Source organism: Mustela nivalis, assembly GCF_964662115.1.
Source record: "Mustela nivalis genome assembly, chromosome: 13".
NCBI lineage: Eukaryota > Metazoa > Chordata > Mammalia > Carnivora > Mustelidae > Mustela > Mustela nivalis.
This window is the reverse complement of record NC_139032.1, coordinates 85,884,934-85,901,099: the sequence shown is the minus strand read 5'-3', so window position 1 is coordinate 85,901,099 and position 16,166 is coordinate 85,884,934. Positions and strand designations below refer to the sequence as shown.

Sequence of the window (16,166 nt, the reverse complement as noted above, 5' to 3'; positions counted from 1 at the left end):
GCTGGGGACAGTTGGCCACCGCGATTGGTCGAGGGCTGAGGACGTCAGGGGGCGGGGCCGAGGACGTAAATAAGGGTAGCATGCCGGCTCTCCGCGCGGAAGAGCGACGCTGGGGCTGAGGCGGGCCATGAGGCGGTCCTTGAGCCTGGGCGTTTTGGAACCCCGGCCCCCGGGGAAGCGGTGGCTGGTGAGTGGCGTGCGGGGCGGCGGCATAGGGGCTCCTGGGCCCTAACTAGCTCCTGTTCTGCCATTGTCTCCAGACAACACTCCCTAAATTCCTTGTCTCGATTTTCTTATCTGGAAAATGGGTCCAGTATTCTGACGGGCCCTAAACTCCCGGGAACACTGCCCTGACCGCTCTCTGGCGGGGCCCTCAGACTTCCGGAGTCTCCGGGGGTTCTGGGCCCCCTTCGCGCCCCTTTCCCACTCTACCCTCCCCTCCCATTTTCCTTTCTCTGGTTTGGGTTCTAGGGGGCGCTGTGAGGCAGAGGGTGGCGGGAGAGGTCGGGCCTCAGTTTGCCGGGTGCCGCCCGCAGGTGGCCGGCCTGGGGAACCCTGGACTGCCCCGCACGCGGCACAGCGTGGGCTTGGCGGTGCTGGGGCAGCTGGCGCAGCGGCTGGGAGTGGCGGACGGCTGGGCGCGCGACCGGCACTGCGCCGCCGACCTCGCCCTGGCCTCGCTCGGGGATGCCCAGCTCGTCCTGCTTCGGCCGCGGCGCCTCATGAACCTCAACGGGCGCAGCGTGGCCCGGGCGGGTGAGTTGAGGGCATCCGAGGCGGCCGGCCGGGGTGAGGTGGGGCGCAGAGGCCAGAGGAGGGGTTCTGGGCGGCGGCGGATCTGTTCCCCTCCAGGTGCCTGTTGAGCTTCAGCTGCTGCATGTGGCCTGGGGTACTTGTGGGACTCTCAGGTGCTTTATATGTGAACTGGGGTTAACTGCGGTCCCGCCGCGTGAGAGCTGTGAATCGGGACCACCCCTGTGGGCTGATGGACGGTAACCAGGGTCCCTGTTGTCTGCGCGCAGCCGAGCTGTTTGGGCTGACTGCTGAGGAGGTCTACCTGGTGCACGATGAACTGGACAAGCCCCTGGGGAAACTGGCTCTGAAGCTTGGGGGAAGCTCCAGGTGAGGCCTCAGCAGGTCAGAGTGGGCTGGGGGGAGCCCGCCAGTTGCAAGTGGGGTACCAGTGCCAATCCCCGTCTTGACAGGGAATAGGGGTGCTCAGACCCCAGCCAGGGCTGGGAGGGGTGAAGGTTGCTGATCCAGGGAAGCACTAATTGCCCCTTCTATATCCCTTTGAAGGGGCCACAACGGAGTCCGTTCCTGCATTGCCTGTCTCAACTCCAGTGTGAGTCCACCCCTCTGTCCTCTGTCCTGCACTGGGTCTGGTGGGCCAGCATGGGGCCGCCGACTCTTCTTATCAAAGCTCTCTGGGCCCCTCTGACCCCACAGGCAATGCCGAGGCTGCGGGTGGGCATCGGGCGCCCGTCACACCCTGACATGGTGCAGGCCCACGTGCTGGGCTGTTTCTCCGCCGCTGAACAGGAGCTGCTGCCTCCATTGCTGGAGCGAGCTGCCGACCTGCTCCTGGACCACATCCGTGAGCGAAGCCAGGGCCCCCCGCCAGGCTTTGCCATCACTGGACATGAGCCTGCCTGACCACCGCGCCCACACCCCAAGCACGTTCACAGATGTGCCATGCCAACTTTGTGGTATCCACTTTTTATAGAACTCTTCTCTGGGCTGCCCCAGGTTGCCTGTTAATTAAAGAGGAGACTGTGGCCACAGTGGCCCACTTCGGGAATAGGGGTTGTGGTCATCTCTCTGTGTCTTACTTAGAAAGTAGAGAAACTTCAGGAAGACTAAACTTTTTGAACCTTTTTGGAGAACCAGAGGTGTGGATCTGTAAGATGAAAGATGTGGCTTGAAGCTGAGGCCTCCTCAGGCGGGTCCCACCCTTCGCCTGCCAGTGGCGGAGGCTCCAACAGGGTCCAGCAAGCCCCCTTCCCAGGTGATGTGTGGGCATGCTTTAGCCCACTGCAGCCTTGCCCCACTTTTCTTTGGCCCATTTTACAGATGGGGAAATGAAGGCCTAGAGAGCTAGGCACAGCCCCCAGGCCATACAGTGGCACTGTGGCAGAGCTATGAATCTGTACCTTGGGCTGGCTGCTATCTTGCCCCCTCTGGGGCCCCGGCACTCTCACCTCAGGGCAGCTATGCACCTGGAAGGTTCCCACACGGGTGGTGTGTGAGAGCAGCCTGAGGTCTTCAGGGTTGGGTGGGATGTGGGCCCGTCGTGGCACCAGGCCCAGGTCCCCCGGCTGGTAGGGTGTGATGCTGGATAGCTGCCAAGGCAGAGACCCCATCTTGGGTGGCTGGATGCTAGGTTGGCTGTGGAAAGGGGACTGGCATCACCACCTCTATTTCATATGAGGTTCAGAAAGGCTTTGGGGAGTCAGGTTTCTGGTGGCCCAGGGTCAGCTGAGAACAGCCCTTGGAAAGGTTCCCACGGCTGCCTCCTCTGAAATCATTCAGGGTCACTCACCTCTCCTTGGGTGAGCCATGGGGCTTGCTCTCCCCGCGGGGACACACAGCCAGCTGGGGACTTAGGACCATGGCCGAGCTGAGCATGGTCAGCAGCTGCTGCAGCATCTCCTTGCGCTGTAGCTGGAACACTACATCAAAGTCGCCGTCCTCCTCGTCAGGTTGTATCTGCCAGTGGGCGTGGGCCCATGGGGATCAGGCCCAGAGTGGCCCCAATACCCACCTCTGGAAAACTCCAGCCCCGGTGCCTGTTTTCTCCAAGTGTACCATGGCTGTGGTGGGATACCCATTCTCCAGATGGGAAGCTTGAAGCACGAGGCTTTCCAGGGCCTCAGAGAGAGACTCCAGCAACTTTGAGACCTTCAGGAGGTCTTTGGAATACAGGATCAGGAAAGGATAAACTTGCCTCGAGTCTCTCCGGGAAAGGTGGGGCTTCTGGCCCTGGCCTGGCCATCTCCCGGTGTCCCCATTATCTCCAAGCAGTGTCTGGCATTGGCCCACTCCCTCCGCCCCTGATTTTTACCCACTTCCTTTCACCTGTAGAATGTCCTGTAGGAAGAAGGTGGCATGGGCCAGGGCTGTCTCCAGACTTGCCCGAACCTTCTGCTCTTCAGTCAGCTCCTGCTGTAGCTGTTGTGCCTTAGCCTGCTGCCTCTCTAGCTGCAAGTTGAGCTGGTCTCTCTGACTCCTGGACCCAGGACCGGGGACAAGTCAGCCCCCTCCCTGTGCTGGGCAGTTTCTCTCTAGCCCACAGGGGCCCCTCCTCCAGCCCCAGCCTTAGCCTCAGGACCCCCTCGAGAAAGGGGAAGCCACTGGCCTGTGTCATGTCATGTGCCCCAAAAGGGATGGGCTCAAGTTCCACCTCCTACCTCCCCCACCGCATCCTTGCTCCCACTGCTCGCCCCTCTCTGGGCCCCACCTCAGGGCCTGGTTGTCCTGCTGCAGTTGCCTGAGGCTCTGCTCCAGTTGGCTCAGCTGGAGGCGAAGCTGCTCGGCCTCTGCCATGCTCTGCTGCTGCTCGAGGCACTTCTCAGTCAGCATGAGGATGATCTGCAGGTGCGGGCAGGTGGCCATACCCTGGGCCCACCGCGGGCCCTTGGCTAGCCCCACTCCCCCGGCTCTGGACTCAACCAGAGCTCACCCCGTTGTACAGAGAAGCCAGCCATGGTCCTCGGGACCCAGCACCATGTCTGGTGAAAGCCCCCGCCTACCCAGGGGTGGGTTCCACTTCAGTGAGTTACGGGGGCTTTAGACCAAATAAAGAAAAACCCGAGGTGTGCCCAGGGGCCCCCACAAAGGACCCTGTCTCCTCACTGCTGCCTCCCTCATGACTTGGCTCTGACCCTGCCACACTGTTTGCCCTGAAGCAGCACCCCTAGGGTTCCCTCCTACTTTATGTGCCAAATGCCCTGTGATGAGGGCTTGGCAGGCACACCTTATGGTGGCCTCTACTATGCCTGGCCATGGCCTTCTGGGTGTTCTCCAACAGATCCAGCTGTTTGCACAGCTTGTCCTGGGTGCCCTTGAGCTGCTCATTCTCCTGCAGCAGCTGCATGCCTTGCCGGGATATCTTGGACAGCTGCAGGGTGACCGTGTTGTTCTCCATGATGGCTCGCTTTGTCGTGTCCCACATCTGGTTAGTGGCCACCTTGCGGAACTCAGTGGCCACCAAGTTCACGCGCTGGATGATCTCCTTCCTCAGTCTAGGCAGTATGGATAGGAAGGAGGGGGCATCAGGCAGAGTGGGCACAGGCACCGCCCTCCCAGGTGGGGTTCCCCAGAGTTTTTAGGGCCACCACTATGCTCTGTTTCCCAGGAGGAATGGGGCTCCAGGCAGGAGGCTTTTCACTGTAGACCCTTTCTACCCCTGGCGTTTTGAAACCATATTGATTATTATTATTACCTATTAAGCAAATATAATTTAAGTCACAGAAAGTGCCAAAAGGAAGTCTTAAGGATTCGGTAATGCCAGTGTAAGGACTAGAGCTGGGAGCTTATCTATTTTCTCCTGCCCTCTATAAATCACCAGCCAGGCTGGGGAGTCCTTGCACCCTGAGCTAGTGCAATTTGAAGCGGAGGCTGTCGGAGGGCCAAGGACTGAACTGTGCTTCGCCCCAGCACCCAAACTGCCCACCTGTCCTTGTCCAACACAGACTTCTTCTCTAGGTTGTACACGTAATCCTTGTAGTCACACTCCTGCTTCCGTAGCTGGTCCTCCAGGGTCGCGAACTTTTCTGTGAGTTCCTCTTTCTGCAGCCGGAACTCTTCCAGAGCTGCCAGCTTTCCCCCTGCCCCACCGCAGGGCACATGCCAGTGAGGGACCACCTCGGGAGGGCGGGGCCCTGGCAGGGCAGCGATGGCTGCCTCCACATCCACTTGCCCTCCCTATGCTTCCCAATCCAGTGGGGCTGGACCCCTGTCCCTACAACATGCCATGCCCAGTCCTACCCATGTACATGGTCTTCATCTGGAATGCCCCCCTCTTCTCTGCCACTAATCTTATGAAATCTCATTTAGTTTCCACCTCCTTGGAAAGGACTCCCTTGACTTCTGTTTTCTGGAAAGTGACAGCGACTACAGCCACTGAACTTGAACACCTTCTCTGGGCCAGGCACTAATGCTGTCCTTAATCCTCAAAACAATGCTTGCCAGCTAGGTGACCTTGGGCAAGACACTTAACTTCTTGAGGTTCTTCCTCACCTACAAACTGGGTGGTAGTATTTCCTGTCTTGGGCAATGATTGGGACAATTAGATTAGATAATGTGTGGGAAGAAGCAGCACATAGCTGCTGTTACTCAAGATAGATGGATTATACCCATTTCCCAGATGAGAAAACTGAAGGTCAAAGAGAAGTGTTGCCCAAGGCCACAAAGTCAATGGCAGAGCTGGGATTAGAGCCCCAAGGGCAAGAGCATTGGGTTCGCTCCCCTGTGGTGTGGGCTTCCAGACTCTCCTGCCAGTACCCCTCTCACCAAGGATGATGTTCTCTGTGGTGAGCTGGTCCTTGGTCTCCTGGAACTCATGGCGCACCTGGGCTAGCTGTGCCTCAAAGGCGTCCTTCTCCATCTCCTTGGCCAGCTGCAGGCTCTGGAGCTGCTCATTGAGGTCAGTGATCTCATCCACGCGCTGGTTGAGTGTGCGCTTGAGGAAGGCCACGATCTCCTTCTTGTTGTTGGCCAACTGCTCAAACTCCTGGCGGAACAGCTTCTCCTGAACGGCCAGCTCATCCCACTTCCGCTGGTACCTGGTGTGGGGCGGGGCAGAGATCCAGGGGAGTGGGCAAGCTGTCTTCCCTACCCTCATTCGCCGAGTGAACCCTGGTGAGCCTCCTCAGTGGAGCCTTCGTGGACCTGAGCCACATTCGTGACCCTCTTTTTGGTGCCCTCCTGTAAGTGGGCCCTTGTTCTGGTGGGCAGTCAAGACCTGAGGTTGTATCTGTCTTCACTTGGCAGACCCCTGACCTCCTTCGCCTCTATTCTTGGGGCCTGACAGCAGGGTCGGCAAAGAGTAAGCACCTAATGTCTTCCAAATGCATTATTCCCAACCACATTCCATCTGGTGTCTCAGCTTGAGGGAAACTTGTGAATTTTTAAGAGTATCATAAAATTGATTTACTGGTTTCCAATGGTATAATTTGTAGAAGTTCTTTGGAAAGATGTTTTACTTCATTATTTACTCAACCAACATCTTTCGAAGGGCTACTGCATACAGGGCATCGGACGGTACAGAGCTGAATGGCCTGCTGTGTGGAGTGAGGAAGCAGCTTGGTGGGGGGAGGTCAGAAGGGCCAGGGGTTCCATCCCGGCACCTCCTTCGGGGAGTGACTTCTTTCCCTGAGTCTCAGTCCCTCCACCTGTAGAATGGGGATGATGTCAGGACCTCTCATGGGACTGTTTTAAGGACACGGCAAGCGCCAGCACAGGACCCACCTGGCGCATATGAAGGGCTCAGCATTCGCTGTGCCTGCAGCATCACCTGGGGAAAAACTGCCGCCTAGTGGTCACTAAAAGGGTTTGTCTTTTAAGGGTCACCCTGAAAGCTGGCTGGTCAATCAGAACTTGGAGGAAACTAGTTTTAAAATGAGAAAAATGGGCAAGTGTGCATGTCTCAGAAATTAGAGACCCCTCCCACACACACTACCATCTATGTCACACAGTCAGTCATGGGGAGACAACCCTCCTCATTTACATTACGGGAGATGGGCCCAGCGTGGGCTCGGCAGGAGGGTAAGTCAGTGGGGCACGCAGCGCGGGGAATCCGCACAGGCATGGTGGGAGTGGGAGGGTTGGTGGAAGAAAGGACATAGGATCCACCCACCTGCCAGGGGGCTGCCATTTTCAGTTCATCCCACTGACTGAATGCTGTCCTTTTATAAAACACACTCCCGCAGGGCAGGAGTGAGGCAGGGGTGCTACTTGCCTGGGGTAGGGTTGCCAGTCAGCATTAGGACCCCAGGACTCCGGGAGCTGAGATAGGGTGGGGCCAAATTATGAAGCCTCTTAATGTTACTTATGAGAAAACATGCTGGGGGGTGAGGGTAGGGTCTAGATACCCCATAGGAAGCCAAACATGGGCCCCCGAGTGAGCATGCCCCTTGGTCAGCTCTGAGCAGGGCTTCTAACCCAGCAGGACCAGGCTCCCTGACCCTCTACCCACCGGGCCAGCCTGTCCTCCAGGTCCCGGATCTGGATATGGTAGAATTCTCGGTTCTCCTCGCCTAAAGTCATTTCCATGGGCTTGTTGGCTATGCTGGCATCCTTCTTGCCACCTTTCTTCTTCTTGACCTCGGGCTCCTTGGCCCCCTTGGTTATCTTCTTTTTGGGAGCCATGGCTGGTGGCAATCACTGCCCCAGGGCCCCTTTAAGAAGCCAGGTGGTTGCTAAGGAAGTTGGTCACATACATAGCAACAAACTGAGGGAGTGAGGCAGAGCTTAAAGGGACCCTGCCCTCTTCCTGGCCAGTCTGGGCACTAGCAACTAGCCTTTGCCTCCAAGGCCAACCACCACAGAGGCCCTAGGCCGCGGTGTCCCAGGCCATGGCATCTCAAAGATCAGGATGCTAGGCTCTTGGGGCACTTCTTGGGGCTCTGGGGCCACCTCCCTTCCCCCAGGTGGAAATGTCCTAGTGGGTGAGCCCTAGAAACCACCACCCTGCCAGTCAGAGAAAGGGGACTTTCCCAGAACTAGAAGCCAGGTCCCAGGCCAATGAGCTTCTCCCCTGAGCCCTCTGAGACCAGCTCATTAATTTTTTGATGATCTAGCTACACAGCAAATCATTTTCTCACTTCACCCAAAGCATGGTGGGGAGGCAGTACGCTAAGAGGTGCTCTATATTAGAGGCTTCTAAGCTGGAGTCCCAGGACATCCCTGTCCAGAGACTGGCTCCATTTCCCACAAGGCTTCATAGAAGTGCTTCATCTTCCCCATGCTGACCCAGGCAAACAAAGGCCTACTGTAGGCTTTGGCCTGGGGTGGCAGCATTCTGGGGCAGCAGGATAGGTGGTAGGTGTCCAGCTGTCAGATGCGCTGACTTGCAACTGAGCCCCACCTAGGCACCAGCCCCACCACCCTCCATCTCCCAGCCCTCGCCCCAGCCAGCTATGCCTGTATGCCTGCTGTCCACTCAGTGCCTAGAAGAGCCCAGGCACTCCCTGGGGCAGTGGCCACGTGCTTTTCATCCCTGTTGTCCTAGAGCTCAGCACTTAGCAAGAGATGGCTGCAGCTCTATCCTGAAAGCCTGTTGGCTGGACAAGGGGAAGCTGAGTATCACTTCCACATTGAGGTGGTGAACAGTGGGATCCTTGCAATGGATGCAGGGGAACAGGGACAGGCCAGGAACACAGGCAGTGGGTGTTTGTTCTTGACAGTGAGGCAGGTTGAAGCAGTGGTTGGTAAAGAGTGGGCTCAAGTTTAGTCAGTTTCTTCTATCCACTGTGACCTTGGGCCAGCAGCCTGACCTCTCTGAGCTGTAAAATGGGGAGACCAGGCTGTGGACTGAGGGTGACCTTGTATGTAAAGTGCACAGTGCAGGGATATGGTCCGGAGGTGCAGTAAGTGCTTAGTAAGTGGCAGTCAATGTCACCATTAGCAGACCAGAAAGGTGAGGCTCCAGCCCGTTCTGGGTTAGGCAGCCTCTGGGATTTCCAACATCCTGATACCCTCAACCTGTGGCGGCCTGTTTTACCTAGGGTATCTGTTTCCTGCAGCCTGAGGCAGCTCTGGGAGGGTAGAAACAGGACTGGCAGAAGGGAGAGGCCCTCACAGTTGCCCACAGGCACCTTTGCACAGACAATCGTGCGGGGGGGGGTTCTGCCTTCCTGGAACTGCAGACAGGGGGACACTAAGGCTCCAGAGAGAGGCTCCTGGCCTAGTGCCTGAGACTCAGGGCCCGCACAGGGCTGCCCCTCCAGCCCAGTGCCGTGCCCCCTCATCCCGCTGGATGCTGCTCCCTCCCCAACCTCCTGTGGGGGCAGGAGCCTAGCCCAGGCTAAGGATCACCACGGTGTCCCCCAGCTGCCCTTCTCCCTCCTCGTGCCTGTGTTTCTACCTTATTTTACCTGGGGCCCATTTCAGGGGGGAGCTCTGAATCCCCAACCTCATGGGAGAGCGTGGCCAGCAGCCCCTCAGCCTGCTTGGAGCCCACTAAAGACTCAGCTCTGGGACCTGTGCTTCTGCCTTTGTTAGCACCTGGGGGGCAGCGCCAGCTTATGAATGCAGCTGCCGTCCTGCAGCAGGGGTGACCCGCTGGGGGTGGGGGTGAGATAACTGCAGGTCAGAGGATATCCCTTTCCGAGGTTTGTTTGAAGATGCTCTCCAAAGCTTTCTATTCTGGGGCCACGGGCCATCACCTTCCCTAGGGGCACCTTTTCCTGGCCGTTCTGTGAACCACCTTCTGTGTCCTGCTTTGCGGACAGGTAGTGGTGAGCCTGGAGCTGCCAGACCACAAAGTCCAGTGGCTAGGAGTTGTGATGGCGCACACAACCCAGCAGACTGCAGCCTTGGCCCAGGGCAGAGGCCCTGGGGTTGGGGCCCTGCCACCTCTGGGAGACTCTGGAAGGCAGGAAGCCTAGGCCCAAGGGAGACAGGGAGGCTAGGCATCAATCAACATGCCTGAAGCCTTGCCCACTCCTTTGGAGCACATGGCATGACAGATCCATTCATTCTGGGTGTGTGTGTGAGAGACATGTACTACTGACATGTACTACTACCCCTCACTAGTGTGAGGACATGAGGACCCAGACTGTCTTGTTTGTGGCTGCATCCCCGGAACCCAGGAGGAAAGTGAGCACACAGTAAACTTCTACGGACTGACTAAGGCTGCATGGGGAGGGAATTCTGGAAAGGAACTCAATGGACCCTCTCCCCAGCAAAACAACAGTTTAATTCATGGAGATTATTTTAACATATTTTTTATTGTTTTATTTTCTTTTATTTTAAAGATTATATATTATTAGAGAGAGAGAGCATGAGCAGTGGGGAGGAAAGGGAGAAGGAGAAGCAGATTTCTCTGCTGAGCAGGGAGCCCAACTCACCTGCGGGCTCAGTCCTAGGACCCTGGGCTCATGACCTGAGCTGAAGGCAGATGTTTAACTGACTGAGCCAGCCAGGTACCCCATGATTATAATTTTTAAAAAAATCATTTGGGATGCCAGCGTAGCTCAGTCAATTAAGCGTCTGCCTTCAGCTCAGGTAGTGATCCCAGGCTCCTGGGATCCAGCCCTGCATTGGGCTCCCTGCTCGGCGGGAAGCCTGCTTCTCCCTCTCCCACTCCCCCTGCTTGTCTTCCCTCTCTCACCGTGTCTCTCTCTGTCAAATTAATAAATAAAATCTTAAAAAAAAAAAAAGAAAAAGAATCATTTAAAGTGTCTGTTAATTGTTTTAAAGGCATACAGTAAATGGAGAAGCATTCATTCAGGACAATCTACCAAACCCCTGCAAGGACGAGTGTGGTATCTGAGCAGTAACCCACCCCCTTATCAGCTGAGGCTTAATAAAAAATATACATTTGCTCTTTGCCCCTGGTTTTTGGCAGAGGATCTAAAACCCTCGAACATCCTAGATGAGAAGAGTATCTTTTGTTATTCATAACAAGCCTCTGGTGCTGTGCCTGAGTTTATGCTAATGAGGGTACTGTGGGTGGGAGACAGCTTCAAGATGGGGACTGGTCACTAGAAAGACCAAGCACATAATTAGAGGCTTAGAACTTTCTGCAGACCCCAACCCCTGCCACCAGACCTATAGGGAGGAAAGAGGGGCTTGATATCGAGTTCAGTCACCAGCAGTCAATGATTTAATCAACTCTGCCGTGTAATGTAATATCCGTAAAAATGCTTAAACAATAGTGTTTGGGGATTCTGGGAGGGTGGTGTGCCTGGAGGAGGCAGGGGCATTCTGGGCCACCACCAGTCACCACCCCCATCCCTTGCCCTGTGCATCTCTTCCATTTGGCTGCTCCTGAGTTGTATCCTTTGTAATAAAACAGTAAGTAGAGTGCTTTTCTGAGTTCTCTAAGTTGTTCTATGAATTACCAAACCGGAGGAGGGGGGCTTGGGAACTCTCGAATTTGGAGTCAGCTGGGCAGATGTATGGGTAGCCCGGGTTCCCCACTAGTGGCTGGCCTCTGAAGTGGGGGCAGTTTTGTGGCACTGAGCCCTTGAACCTGTGGGGTCTGCACTGAGTAGTGTTAGAAATGAACCATTGGAGACCCAGACTTGGAGAGATGGTATAGAAAAGTGCCATGTAATTGGTGTCAGAAGAAAACATGACCACTCCCCATCCCCATGCCCAGTTCTGGGTTATAAGTGTTTAAGCTGGGGTGCACTGTTCTGAGCAGGTATGTTCAAGAAGAAGGGGGCTCCCTTACCCTCCAGGTTCTAGTCTGGGGTCACAGCTCCATCCTGGGAGGGGAAGGCTGCTGGCCTTCCTCAGCAGGCAAGACGGCTCCCCCTCCAGTCCTGTGTTGCAGAATCTCGGCTCCAATCAGGTACAGCAGAGAGGACTTCCCACACGAGCCCACTGGCAAGGTCGAAGCTCTAGTCCGGGAGGCGACCGGATGAGAATCCTTGGACCTTGACGGCCCGCACCTCACGTAGCTCATAGGGTCGGGGTTCCACACCATTGGGGGCAGGCTCAGACCAGGGCCTGCCGCCCCGTAGTGCTCACTTGCAGAGCCCTGTCAGTCTGGGAAAAGTAGGTCTGCCTCCCAGCTTGGGGACAGGGCTTCATGGGTTCTGCTCTGGGGAAAGACAGGCTGTACAGACAAAGAGCTCCACGGTTCTGCCTGAGGGAGCTGACTTCATTTGGATCAGAGCTTGGAAAACTCCATGTGTAAGGGTGTTGTCAAAACCAATGGAGAGCTTGGTAGAGAGCAATTAGGAGTGGCTGAAGCCAAGAACCATTTGTTGAGCTCCTGGTTCTTCTGGATAGGCCCGGCCTGTCTGACCGTGGCTGGGCCCATCCTGTGTCTCTCAACCAGCTGGTCACTCGTGTGCCTGCTGTGGCTAGCTGTGGGCGGGGGCAATGAGGAGACTGCCTCCCATCACCAGGCCGACTGGCCCAGCTGGCTAATCCGGCAGCCACAGAGTCAGAAGGGTGTAAGAATAGGAGTGGCGGGACCTGCTGAGGGCTAGGGTTGGTGAGTGCAAGCCCATTCCTGCCACATTCCAGCGGTCAGAGCAGGTCACAGGCAGCCCAGAGGAAAGGCCAGGAGACACAGAGCATGGTGGTCACTTTCACAATCGACCCCGGCGCTTTCAGCTCTGGAAGGAGTTTCTTCAAGTTTTGTTCTGGGATTTGATGTAATTTTAAAATATGGCTTAGCAAAAGCTTGCTATGTTGGCTCCGGAGTGATGGGCCACCCAGATCCTGAAGATAAACCATTTGAACAAGCTCCTTGCTACCAGAGAAATGGCTTACTCAGTGCTGTGAAGAGAAGTTTTCAGCCTTGGGTCCCTCACACTTCCATGTGGAAATGTAGTCTCAGGGCCTCCTCCGGCATGCTGAAGAACCTCCAGCACCCAGGGCTTGAACTTGACTGCGGCCACACAGGTTCTGATCCTTCCAGAGCTGCATGAAGGTCAGGAGGCACTGCCCACTGGGGGCACAGGCGATGAGCCGGGCACTCATGGAGCTGGGCTGTCCTCACCGCTCTCGGAAACGGGGCTCTTTCAACTCTGGCCCCAGGGGTCCTCGACTCACAAAGAAAGCACCAACCAACCAGAAAACTACTTCTGAGCATGGGAGTGTCTTAGCCCATGTGGGCTGCTGTAACAAAATGGCAGCAGACCGAGTGGCTTAAAACAGCAGAAAGTTCTTTCTCAGAGTTCTGGAGGCTGGAAGTCTGAGGTCAGGGCCAGCAGAGTCAGGCAAGGGCCCTCTTCCTGTTGCAGACCTACTACTGTTGTGTCCACAAATCAGAAGGGGCTGGGAGCTCTGTGAGGTCTCCTTTATGAAGAGAACATCTGATCCCATTCATGAGGGTAGAACCTCCAAAGGCCTTAATCACCTTCCAAAGGCCCCACCTCAAACCGTTACCTTGAGCATTAGGTTGTTAGCCTGTGAGTTTGGCGGGGCGGGGCTGGGTGGGGGGAACGGACGACACAAACATTCAATCCTTAGTGGATTTTTTAAAAATTTACCTTTAAATTGTGGTAAATGCATATAAAATTTACCATCTTAACCATTTTTTAAAAAGATTTTATTTGTCAGAAAGCACAAGCGGGGGGGTGGCAGGCAGAGGGAGAGGAAGAAGCAGGCTCCCTGCTGAGTGAGAAGCCCGATGGGGGGCTTGATCCCAGGACCCTAGGATCATGACCTGAGCTGAAGACAGATACTTAACTGTCTAAGCCCCCAGGCGCCCCATCTTCACCAGTTTTAAGTGTACAGTGGCATTAGGACATTCACATGGCTGTGCAACCCCCACCATCCAGAGCTCTTCTCACCTTGCAAAACTGAAACTACTCACTGAACACGAACGACCCATGCCCTTCTCCTGAGCCCTTGGTCATCACCATTTTACTTTCTGGCTCTATGAATTTGATTACTCCAAGTACCTCATCTATGTGGAATCATATAGTAGTTGTCATTATGTGACAGGCTTCCTCCACGTATAATCTCCTCGAGGTTCATTCGTGTCATAGCCGATGTCCTTTTTTTTTTTTTTTTTTTATTTATTTGTCAGAGAGAGAGAGAGGAGCGAGAGCGAGCACAGGCAGACAGAGTGGCAGGCAGAGGCAGAGGGAGAAGCAGGCTCCCTGCTGAGCAAGGAGCCTGATGTGGAACTTGATCCCAGGACGCTGGGATCATGACCTGAGCCGAAGGCAGCCGCTTAACCAGCTGAGCCACCCAGGCGTCCCACCGATGTCCTTTTTAAGGCTGAATAATATTCCATTGTGTGTCAGTGGGACATTTTGCTTATCCATCCGTCAGCAGACACTTGGGTTACTTCCAGCATTTGGCTGGATGAACAATGCTGCATGAACATGGTATACGAATATCTCTTAGAGACCCTCTTTCAACTCTTTCGGGTACATGCACTGAAGTGGAACCACTAGGTTGCATGTGTGATACGTGATTTATATTATGAGATACATATTTGGTCTTCATCTCTGTTTCTGGAACAGAGCTCCTAAAACCCCTATAATCTCCTAAGTGATAAGTGTGATAAAGGTGTCTCAATATTTAAATATTTTATTTTAAAGATTTTATTTATTTGACAGAGAGCGAGAGATCACAAGTAGGCAGAGCAGCAAGCAGAGAGAGAGGGGGAAGCAGGTTCCCTGTTGAGCAGAGAGCCCAATGTGGTACTCTATCCCAGGACCCTGAGATCATGACCTGAGCTGAAGGCAGAGGCTTAACCCACTGAGCAACCCAGGAGCCCCAAGGTGTCTCAATATTTATAACAAACTTCTTTCACCCACATTAGAGTTTATGTTAATGAGGGGACTTTTGGAAAGCACCTAAGGTTGGGGGCTGGTTTCCAGAGGAACCAACCTTGTGATTAGAGGGCTGGAACTTTCAGTCCCACCTCCTGACTGCTAGGGATAGGGGCAGGGGCTAGAGGCAGAATCAATTACCAATGGCCAATGATTTAATCCACTGTGCCTATGTAATAAAGTCTTCATTTAAAAAAAAAAAAAGACAAGGTTTAGAGAGCTCATGGGTTGACAAACTGGAATCCATCCCTGTGTCCCTGTGCTGGTCTGCAAACTCCTTTGGGACAGAAGCTCCTTTGTTTGGGACCTCCCCCTATGTATCTCTTCATCTGGCTATTGATTTATATCTTTTAATATCCTTTGTAATAAACCAGTAATCCAGTGAGTAAACTGGTTTCCTGAGGCTCTGATTTACATTTCCCTCATGATGTATGAAGTGGACCATCTTTCCATGTACTTATTGGCCGTTTGTATATTTCCTTTGGAGAAACATCTATTCAGGTCCTTTGCTCATTTTTGAGTCAGGTATTTTGTTGTTGAGTTGCAGGAGTTCTTTATATATTCTGGATATGAACTTATCCGTTACATGATCTGTAAATTTTTTTCACCATCTGTGGGCTACCTCTTCACTCTGTTGATTGTGTCGTTTGGTATCAGAAATTTTACATCTGGATGTGGTTCAAACTATTTTTGCTTTCGTTGCCTGTGCGTTTGGTGTCATCCGAGCATGGGATTTTAACGAAGAGAACGAGCCTTCTCGGAGACCTTTGCCTTTGCTGAGGGAGACCTCCTGCCAAGAGGGGACTCAAACCGTTCATCGCTGTTTGCTCCAATTGAAAAGGGAAGCATATGTGTTGACAACTGGTCCTCCAAATCATTTTTCTCTCTAAATGACTGTTTCCACCAGGCAAATTGCCATTTGCTCAAGGATGCTGGAGGTCAGCAGCAGCTGGTTTTTCACAAGCTTCTTGGCAACGTTGCATCCAATGCTACTTTTTACTCTAAGGAGTAGAACTCTGATTGCTGTCTCTGTGGTTTGGGTTTCTTCCCTACCTTTAGCGATGGAATTACTTGGTATCATTCTAGAATATACTCTTCTATGATTGGTGTGAGGAAAGCTGCTTGGCTAACGGACGAGGTTGCGGTGCCCGGGTACTTGCTCTCTGACAGTGCTCCTTCCAGAACAGGTAGTGCACGGGGAACTGGGGAGGGGTAGCTTGCTGTCCTGGGAAATCCAGCTTTTATTGTTTTGTGTCTTACTTCCACTCTTCTTTTTTTTTGGTTGCAGTGTAAACTAATAATTCTTTTTTTTTTTTTTTAAGATTTATTTACTTATTTGAGAGAGAGCTTGTGCACGTCTGCATGCAGGCTGGGGGGCCAGTGGGCGAGAGAGAGAATCTCAAGCAGGCTCCCTGCTGAGCACAGAGCCCCATGCAGGCTCAATCCCAGGACCCTGAGATCATGACCTGAGCCAAAATCAAGAGTCGGACGCTCAACTGAGCCATCCAGGCGCCCCTAAACTAATTCTTAGAGAGTTATTAGTTCCAGCCCATGCTGACTCATGTTCTGTATTCACACCAGAATCCTGTCATCTTTTTATACTGGTACTGTTTTCCTGATAGCAGAGAAACTGGGCTCTGGAGTCAGACGGCCATGTTTAAATCTAGGCTCTGTCATGTGCCATCTGGAGGC

General features: G+C 54.1%; 2 protein-coding genes across 3 annotated transcripts; one reads left to right on the top strand and one right to left on the bottom strand.

Moving 5' to 3' along the window:
• Positions 1-56: 56 nt before the first annotated feature.
• On the top strand, positions 57-1,801 carry PTRH1 (peptidyl-tRNA hydrolase 1 homolog). 2 transcript variants are annotated; one of them, XM_082695696.1, is made up of 5 exons: positions 57-187; positions 537-756; positions 1,023-1,122; positions 1,300-1,345; positions 1,450-1,801. In XM_082695696.1, exons 1-5 carry the CDS (start codon positions 128-130, stop codon positions 1,654-1,656), a joined length of 633 nt encoding a protein of 210 aa, XP_082551822.1. In that variant the 5' UTR covers positions 57-127; the 3' UTR covers positions 1,657-1,801. The 2 variants fall into 2 exon arrangements, with proteins under 2 accessions (XP_082551822.1, XP_082551823.1); XM_082695697.1 differs by lacking the exon at positions 1,023-1,122.
• Positions 1,704-15,843, bottom strand: CFAP157 (cilia and flagella associated protein 157). The gene is made up of 9 exons (XM_082695669.1): positions 7,199-15,843; positions 5,515-5,786; positions 4,676-4,829; positions 3,977-4,244; positions 3,461-3,591; positions 3,079-3,229; positions 2,543-2,709; positions 2,202-2,388; positions 1,704-1,900 (listed from the first exon to the last, which is right to left on the bottom strand). The coding sequence occupies exons 1-9, from the start codon at positions 7,369-7,371 to the stop codon at positions 1,829-1,831; spliced, it is 1,575 nt and encodes a 524-aa protein (XP_082551795.1). The 5' UTR covers positions 7,372-15,843; the 3' UTR covers positions 1,704-1,828.
• Between the last annotated feature and the right edge of the window lie 323 nt (positions 15,844-16,166).

Coding starts and splice junctions, on each gene's coding strand:
- PTRH1 (XM_082695696.1), top strand. CDS start 128: ATGAGGCGGTCCTTGAGCCTGGGCGTTTTGGAACCCCGGCCCCCGGGG. Junction 757..1,022: donor GCGCAGCGTGGCCCGGGCGG/GTGAGTTGAGGG, acceptor GTCTGCGCGCAG/CCGAGCTGTTTGGGCTGACT. Junction 1,123..1,299: donor AAGCTTGGGGGAAGCTCCAG/GTGAGGCCTCAG, acceptor ATCCCTTTGAAG/GGGCCACAACGGAGTCCGTT.
- CFAP157 (XM_082695669.1), bottom strand. CDS start 7,371: ATGGCTCCCAAAAAGAAGATAACCAAGGGGGCCAAGGAGCCCGAGGTC. Junction 4,245..4,675: donor TCTGTGTTGGACAAGGACAG/GTGGGCAGTTTG, acceptor CATACTGCCTAG/ACTGAGGAAGGAGATCATCC. Junction 3,592..3,976: donor ATAGTAGAGGCCACCATAAG/GTGTGCCTGCCA, acceptor CCGCACCTGCAG/ATCATCCTCATGCTGACTGA.